This window comes from Vigna umbellata, chromosome 5 (genome assembly GCF_029865625.1).
Source record: "Vigna umbellata cultivar VRB3 chromosome 5, Vumbellata_1.0, whole genome shotgun sequence".
Taxonomy (NCBI): domain Eukaryota; kingdom Viridiplantae; phylum Streptophyta; class Magnoliopsida; order Fabales; family Fabaceae; genus Vigna; species Vigna umbellata.
The window spans coordinates 6,768,763-6,778,224 of record NC_142169.1 but is presented as its reverse complement, the minus strand read 5'-3'; the positions used below and the strand labels follow the sequence as shown (position 1 = coordinate 6,778,224).

General features: G+C 34.7%; 1 protein-coding gene across 1 annotated transcript; it reads left to right on the top strand.

The window, feature by feature from the left end:
• The first annotated feature begins 4,938 nt into the window (after positions 1-4,938).
• On the top strand, positions 4,939-7,619 carry LOC124837402 (putative receptor protein kinase ZmPK1). Its single transcript, XM_047312746.2, has one exon. The coding sequence runs from the start codon at positions 5,077-5,079 to the stop codon at positions 7,453-7,455; it is 2,379 nt and encodes a 792-aa protein (XP_047168702.1). The 5' UTR covers positions 4,939-5,076; the 3' UTR covers positions 7,456-7,619.
• The last annotated feature ends 1,843 nt before the right edge of the window (positions 7,620-9,462 follow it).

Genomic DNA, 9,462 nt, shown 5'->3' with positions numbered 1-9,462 from the left:
CTGACCTTTGGCATTCAGTGTACTTGGCTATATAATTTGATTTGGAGAAATCAGAAGGCAACGTTTTTTTTGAACTGAGAAAGCTTAGAACACTGTGTGTCAGAGGAACGTTCTTAGAGAGCTTTTTGTTCATTGTTCCCTTGCTTGGTCTTGTGAAAGGAGAGGCTCGCGTATCGTGTGTCGATAGTCGGAGCAGACTCTCTTCAAGTTAGCAAGGTACTCTGCCTGGTCTTGTGAAAGGAGAAGCTTGCGAATTGTTGGTCGATTGCTGGAGCGGTTCTCTTCAAGTTGGTAGAGTGGTTCTTTTCGTTTTATTCCTGTTCATTTGATTGTAATCTGTTAAACCATTTTTAGTGGAACTGTTAATCACTATTTATAGTGATTAACGACTGGACGTAGATTCTGTTGAATCGAACCAGTATAAAAATATCTTTGTGATTTTTCTATTCCCTACACTCATATTATTTTACGTATATAAACTGTTTGATTAATTTTCTGAAAGAAAATTATTTTTACTAAAAGGACCAAATTAATTTTAATTATGATCGAACACGTTTTTCGGTCTCTGAGTTTTAATTTCGTTGCGCTATACTCTTCGAAAAATACCCCCTTCGATACCAACAGACCACACCATATATGATCTGGGGTTAACTGCAACCCCAAGTTCATATCACATGTTGTTATCTGAGCTTGTCTCCTACTCAATGCATCTGCCACCACATTCGCTTTTCTTGGGTGATATAAAAGCTCGAAGTCATAGTCTTTCATATACTCCATCCATCTTCTTTGTCGCATGTTCAACTCCTTTTGGTCGAACAAGTACTTTAGACTCTTATGGTCACTAAAAACTTGGAAACTTGCCCCATAGAGGTAGTGTCTCCATGTCTTTAGTGCAAATACTACTGCTGCAAGTTCTATGTCATGCGTTGGGTAGTTCTTCCCATGCGCCTTCAGCTGCCTAGATGCATAAGCCACAGGTCTCCTTCCTTGCATCAGAACGCACCCCAATCCTTGGTATGACGCATCACAATACACCTCAAAAGATTTGCTAGAGTCTGGAATGATTAATACTGGTGCTGACGTTAGTTGTTGCTTCATATCTTCAAAACTGGCTTCGCACTTGTCAGTCCACACAAATGGTTGATCTTTGCGAGTTAACTGAGTTAGAGGACCTACAATCTTGGAAAACCTTTCGACAAACCGTCGGTAATAACCGACTAATCCTACAAAACTCCGTACTTTAGTTACAGTTTTCGGCTGCTCCCACTTTAGCACAGCTTCTACTTTTGCTGGATCCACTGAGATTCCTTGAGCAGAAATCACATGACCCAAAAATTGTACTTTCTCTAACCAGAACTCACACTTTGACAGTTTCCCATAGAGTTGATGTTTTCTCAAAATTTCCAACGCCACTCTCAAGTGTTCCGCATGCTTTTCCTTATTCTTTGAATAGATAAGAATATCGTCTATAAATACTACCACGAACTTATCTAAACATGACCGAAATATTCTCTTCATGTAGTCCATAAAAATCGGTGGAGCATTCGTCACACCAAACGACATTACTACGTACTCAAAGTGTCAGTAGCGAGATCTGAAAGTCGTCTTTTGTACATCTTCCGTCTTGACAAGAATCTGATGGTACCCAGATCTGAGATCAATTTTTGAAAACACCCCTGACAATGATCATCTGATGGATGTGAACAGAAGCAGAAGAGGTCTTGGTGGAGTAAGCTCTGGAAGGAGAAGATCCACTAGTTTAGTACAAACCATTCGGTCTTGTACATAGTTTTGTGTAGAATAGGTATCTATTTCAAAGTTTTAATTTTATAGTTATTTTGGGATAACTGTATTATTAACTCTTTAGTACTAAGTGGATAACTGGTCTAACATATCAATTTTTGTAAATATTCTATTATGTAGTTTATACTATATTTTGGGATGTTACATTAATGCTATCAGAGTAGTTCTTTCCTTAGAATCCTGTAGGTTATGAGTATGCTATGCTTGTGTTGTGTACTTAGTGTTAGGTTTAGACAATGTCATGAGGAACGAATTATATGAAATAATGATTGAGTGATCATTTAGAGGACACGATACATGTTGGTGAAGAAAATTTTGGAAGAGCTAATTTGTATAATTCTTCCAAGAATGATTCAAAGCAAGAGTTGTATCCAGATTCTCCAACTTTACACGTCTATCTGCAACTTTGAAATTTAGTTTAAGAGCAAGGAATGGATGGACCACCAAAAGTTTCACAGAGTTGTTGGAGTTGTTGAAGGAGATGCTTCTAGAAAATAACACTCTACCTATTCGTAATTACGAGGCGAAGAAAATTTTATGTCCAATGAGTCTAGAATATCAAAAGATACATGCTTGTCCTAATGATTATGTTTTGTACATAAAGGAGTTTGCTTCACTAAAGTTTTGTGCAACATGTGGTTTATCACGGTTTAAAAATAAAATTGACAAAAACATTAGTGATCAAGGCAATGATGGTGCACCTGCTAAGGTGATGTCGTATTTGCCTATAATACCTAGGTTGAAATGATTGCTTTCTGTTAAAGAAGATGCAATGAACCTTAAATGATACATTTGCGTAAGAAAGTGCGATAATCTTTTTCGACACTCAGCTAATTCACCATAATGGAAGAAGATCGATGAAACTTTTTTAGAATTTGGTGTAGATCCAAGAAACTTAAGACTTGCACTTGCAACTGATGGTATGAATCCTTATGGGAAATTAAGTAGCAAACATAGTTCATGGCCAATTATGTTGATGATATACAACTTTTCTCCTTTGTTATGCATGAAGAGAAAATATGCATGTTGTCCATAATGATATCGGGTATTAGAAAACCTGGAAATGACATTGATGTGTATTTGAAACCTTTAATCGATGATTTGAAAATGTTGTGGAAAGAAGGTGTCGACGTGTTCGATTTAGATGTTCAAGAAACTTTTCGTTTACGTGCAATGTTGTTTTGCACTATAAATGATTTCCCAACATATGGAAGCTTGAGCGGTTACAACGTTAGAAGTCATTTTGCATGTCCCATCTATGAAGAAAACACTAGCTACATTCAATTGAAGTATGGTCAAAAAATGGTATATACAAGACATCGAAAATTCCTTCTTTAGAATCACCCTTACCACTGTAGATTGAAAAAAACATTTAATGAAATTGTTAAGGATGATGTTGTATCCAAACCCTGCTATGGTAAAGAAGTGTACAACGAAGTTGAAAAGATTGACATTGTCTTCAGAAAACATCAAAAAAAGACCATTGAGAAAAACATTTTGGAAGAAACAATCAATATTTTTTAATCTTCCATATTAGTGTAAACTTGATGTACAACATTATATAGATGTGATGCATGTTGGAAAAAATGTTTGTGATTGTGTCATCGAAACTTTATTAAACGTCAAAGGGAAGACCAAAGAGGGAATAAAAGCAAGACAAGATTTGGCTGACATGAGAATTCGTTCTAAGTTACATCCACAATCAATTGGAAGACGCACATATCTGCCCCCAACTTGTCACACTCTTTCTAAAAAAGAAAAACAAAGTTTTTTTTAAGTCTTTAAGTAGTGTGAAGGATCTACAAAGTTATTCTTCAAATATTAGTAACCTTGTTTTTATGCAAGAGATAAAGTTAATTGGTTTAAAGTCTCACGATTGTCATGTATTGATGCAAAAATTGTTACCAATTGTTATTCGAGGCATATTACCCACTTCTGTTAGAGGTATTGTGACACATCTGAGTTTGTTCTTTAATGTCATTTGAAGGAAAGTTGTTGACCCTCTAGTTTTAGATGATTAGGAAAATAAAGGAATCAGACTATTGTGCAACTTAGAAATGTATTTTCCACCTTCTCTTTTTATATCATGATTCATTTGATTGTTCGTCTAGTCAGAGAAATTTGGATATATGGACCGGTATTCTTAAGGTGGATGTACCTTGTTGAGAGATACATGAAAATCTTAAAACAACTTGAAACAATTGAGGTTAACCCAACACAACCTAACCTAGGTTTAACACAACTTGAAACAACTTGTCTTAATCCACCTGAGTTTACTCAAACTATAATCAACCTAAATTAAATCGAGCCAAACTTAAGTCTGACCCAACTCAACATAACTTGAGTTTGACCCAACTTAACTTAAGTTTGACCCAACTTAACCTAAGTTTGATTCGACTAATCTTTACCTTATTTAGACTCAATCTTATTTGATGTGATTTATGTTCAACTCGACCAAATTGACATCCTCCTAACCTAACTTAATTTGAGCTTGACGTGACCATGACTATAGTAACTTGAGTTTGAATTTGGATTGAGTAAATATGTTTCACATGCATAACAAACTTTTGAATAACTTATTAATTGCCATTCTTAAGAAAAAATGTACTTTAAAAATTGGTTTATTTGTTATCTCTATAACAAAAGACTTTATAAACCATTTTTTATCATTTCGGTCTTATGACCTTTGTCACTTTTTGTCATATTAACTTCATTTTAACATGATCCATAAGTTGGGTCAATTTAACGGACTAATTTTCATTTATGAAAGTAGGTGTGACAAGAGTTTACTTTATATAATATGTATTTTGAGGCAATTATTATACTCTGTCCTTAGACGCGTCAACTATTGCTATTTGTAACTGAGTATGACTTTGTAATGGATTACGACTTGGCGGCTAAAATTTACCAAATGATGCTATTATTTTATTTGTAATATTTAAATCTTCACATATGCACAAAATTTTATATTCCTTTCTTAATGTTTATATTATTTTATATATAGTTTCTTTTTTCATGGTTTCCTTCATCCATTTTTACTTTTAAAAAATCTATTAGCATTCTTTATTTCCCTTTCCCACCACATGTTATCCAGATAAGAGAGCGTGTACAATTTCTTTTCTTAAATTAGTCTTCCAATCACACAGGAATAGCTTTCCATAAAGGAAAAAGGAAAAATATTCGTGCAACTGAACATTCTGGTACTTCTTTACATATAAACAGCACAGCATCATCATTCACATTCTCAAGAATTTGGTCTGCAGCAGTTCGATCATGGGTTTCTCAATCTCACTCTTTTTCCTTCTCTTGCCTCTTTCTTTTCAGTCTTCATCTTCCCTCTCCTCGTTGAACAAGGGGTCCTCTCTCTCAGTGGAGAAACAAGCACAACACTTTATTCTCTCACCTAATCAAATGTTTTGTGCTGGTTTCTTTCAAGTTGGCGAAAATGCTTTCTCCTTTGGCATATGGTTCAACGATCCTCACTCTCACAACCCCATCAATGTGGTTTGGATGGCAAACCGTGATCAACCCGTAAATGGGAAGCTCTCAAAGCTTTCTCTTTTGAACAGTGGTAACATCGTCTTGGTTGATGCTGGTCAAATCACCACTTGGTCATCAAAAACAGAATCACATGCCCCAGTAAAGTTGCATCTCCAAGATGATGGTAATCTTGTGCTAGATGAGCCCCAAGGAACCATTTTGTGGCAAAGTTTTGATTTTCCAACGGATACTCTGCTTCCTGATCAACCTCTTACCAGATTCACACAACTTGTGTCTTCAAGAAGCTTCACAAATCATTCCTCTGGCTTCTATAAGCTGCTATTTGACGATAACAATGTTCTTAGTCTCATTTATGATGGCCCTGATGTTTCAAGCACATACTGGCCTCCCCCTTGGCTACTCAGTTGGCAAGCTGGAAGATTTAATTACAATAGCAGCAGAGTTGCAGTGTTCAATTCTCTTGGCAGTTTCCTTTCATCAGATAATTATGCTTTTTCCACCTATGATAACGGCACGGTTATGCCCAGAAGATTAACACTGGACTCTGATGGTAACGTTCGTATGTACTCTAGAAATGAGGCTTTGAAGAAATGGTACGTTTCCTGGCAATTCATATTTGATACTTGCAGCATTCATGGGATTTGTGGAGCTAACACCACTTGCAGCTTTGATCCTGAAAGGGGAAGGAGATGCTCGTGTTTACCGGGATACAGAGTGAAAAACCGTAGTGATTGGTCTTACGGGTGTGAACCCTTGTTTGATATTACTTGCAATAGAAATGAGTCTACCTTTTTAGAGATACAGGGCGTTGAGTTATATGGCTATGATCATAATTTTATCCAAAACAGTACGTACATGAACTGTTTGAATTTGTGCTTGCAAGATTGTAACTGCAAAGGGTTTCAGTATAGATATGATGAGGGGCAAGGATTTAGCTGCTACACAAAGTTACAGTTGAGGAATGGAAGGCATTCACCAGGATTTAGTGGAACAATTTCGCTGAGACTGCCAAAAGGAAATAACTTCTCCAAGGAGGAATCTGTGAGAGCAGAAGATCATGTTTGTTTGGTGCAGCTTCAAAAGGGCTATGTTACAAAACCAGAAAATCGTTATGTGAGATTCTTTTTGTGGTTTGCTACTGCAGTTGGAGTTTTAGAATTGATTTGTCTTTCCATGGTTTGGGGTTTCTTGACGAGGACGCGCCAAAAGTCTAGTGCAGATCAACAAGGGTACCATGTTGCTGCAGTGGGAGTTAGAAAATATAGTTATTCAGAGTTGAAGAAGGCGACGAAGGGGTTCAGTGAAGAGATTGGAAGGGGTGGAGGAGGGGTTGTGTACAAAGGTATTTTATCAGATGAAAGACATGCAGCAATTAAGAGACTGAATGAAGCTAAACAAGGAGAAGGAGAATTCCTTGCTGAAGTGAGCATCATTGGAAGGCTTAACCACATGAACTTGATTGAAATGTGGGGATATTGTGCTGAGGGAAAGCATAGGTTGTTGGTGTATGAGTATATGGAGAATGGTTCTTTGGCAAAAAATCTCTCATCCAACTCTCTTGATTGGAGTAAGAGATACAACATTGCCCTTGGAACTGCAAGAGTTCTGGCATATCTTCATGAAGAATGCTTGGAGTGGATTTTGCACTGTGATATAAAGCCACAGAACATACTTCTTGACGCTAATTATCAACCCAAGGTAGCAGATTTTGGGCTATCGAAGCTAGTGAACAGGAACAACCTGAATAACAGTTCAAGGTTTTCAATGATAAGAGGAACAAGAGGGTACATGGCACCTGAGTGGGTTTACAATTTACCAATCACTTCGAAAGTGGATGTTTACAGCTACGGAATTGTTCTTCTGGAGATGGTAACTGGAAAAAGTCCAACAATTGGCGTTCAAAGCATTGATGGAGAAGAATCATACAATGGAAGGTTGGTAACATGGGTGAAAGAGAAAAGGAGTGGCACCTACTCCTCTTGGCTGGAACAAATCATTAATCCTGCAATTGAAACAAACTACAATAAATTTAAGATGGACCTTTTGGTTACAGTGGCTTTGGCTTGTGTTGAGGAAAGTAAAGATTTGAGACCCACCATGAGTCAAGTTGTCGAAATGCTTCAAAGCCATGAAAGTAACCCTAAATCATAATAATGGTGTGCACCATGTTAATTCTTCAACATTACATTCCAAATATTAATAGGAAGAGAGATTATACATACATACATATATATATTAAGCTTTAATGCAACCAGATGTACATGAATTATTTTTCTTTATCTGTATAGATATTTCAACCATTGTTTTGTTTTGTTTATACTGAGTGCTATATTTATTTGGAATGATTTGAGCATATTTGTAATCATGAATTTATGGAAGGGAGTCAGGCTACCTGGGATAAGGGGAAGATGAAAAGTTAGGTTAGACTCCATGAATTGACACAAAGTGTCTCTATTTTGGTAAGAAAAATGTTAAGACACTATGTTTTGAAGTTTAAGATATTTGAAAGAAATATCATTTAGTACGTGAAGCATCTAAACGAGGTATTTATTAAAACACCGTTCAACGCAAGTAAAATGACATGTCAGAAGTTATAAAAATTAAAGACTATATTTGATATAAAACACGTCTAAGACAAGCAGAGATAAATACTAAATATATTATACTTCAAAACACATTTATGCCAAATGTACAATAAAATTATTGTAGTATACACTCTCTCTTAAAGTAAAAACATTAAATGTATGGAAAGTATTATATCTTTGTTTTCTTTTTGCTTTTTCTCATTTTCTTCGTGTAGATAATGATAATATCAAGCTCTATTCAAAAGCTCTATATAGAGATCAGAAATACAATAAGAGATATGATGATATTCTAATTATATTTCTTTAAAGTTTTATGCTTTGTCCAAATTTGTACACACTATCACTGTTAAAGGAATGTTGTTCTTTCAAAGATGCAGAACAATACATATCTAAGTATCTAAGATCACCTACTCTTAAGGAAGTAAACTCTTTGAGTAATAGATCTTTCTCGAAGATGACTATATAAAGAGGATTTGTTGAAGAGAAGAAATGAATAAAAATTCTTTAAATCTTTACGCCATTACTCTTCTTCTAAGTTCACATTGTGTAAGTCTTTCTTTGAAAGAGAAAAAATCTTTTCAAGTTTTCATATTTTATTATATTGAATATACCCTCTCTTGAAAAGTCATTTGAATATGTACTTGAATTCAAAAACACTTACATTTTTTGTAGATTCATAGGTGAATTTGAACACTTGTATAATTTAACTTAGTGGAGTTTAAACGTTTTAGACAATTTGTCTAGTGTTATAACCATAAATGATTGATAATACTTGGTAAACCATAAGTGGTTAATAATTCTTGTAAAATAGGAGTGGTTGATACTTGTTCTAATCTTTCTTAAAAGGTTAGTGGAACCTTTAAGGAAGGATTAGATGTAGTTCAGATTGGAACCAACCAATATAAAAATATTTGTCTTAATGCTTTATTATTTTTAAACGTTTTTCTGAAGGCCTTTTAAATACTCAAGCATCTAATAAATTTTGTAGACTGTCTAACTCCTAGCATACTTAAACACTATTTATGTAAAAGGTTTTAAAAACTCTATTCAACCCCCTTTTATAGAATTATTTTCTTTATTTTTAAAAATAAAATAGATTTTTAAGTCTTCAATTTGCTGAGGAGAATCGATTCTTAGAAGAAATATTAAACATGGGAATCGATTTTGAAAAGATAAAATAAAAATCGGAATCGATTGTTAGTGGTATGTGTTGTTGTTGGTTACATGATTGTTTGGCATCTCATTCCTCCCGCTGTGCAATCCTCCTACTACCATGCGACCTTCTTATTAGTCGTTACTACTCCACTGTCCCTCGTCGCGTGCTGTTTATCTTTCTCAAGAAATATAATGAAGAAGATGAAACAAGTTGTCTTTATTTTTTTTTATAATAATAATAGTATTATTATTATTTTAAATTATTTTTATAATCAAGAATAAAATAATAAATTTTTTATTTGTATCAATTAATTTTTTTCTTAATCCATAAAATTTATTCTATGACTCACTAACTTTCATAAACTTTTATCTTAAATTCCTCTATTCCTCACAATCTTTTCATTAATCTAAATAACTT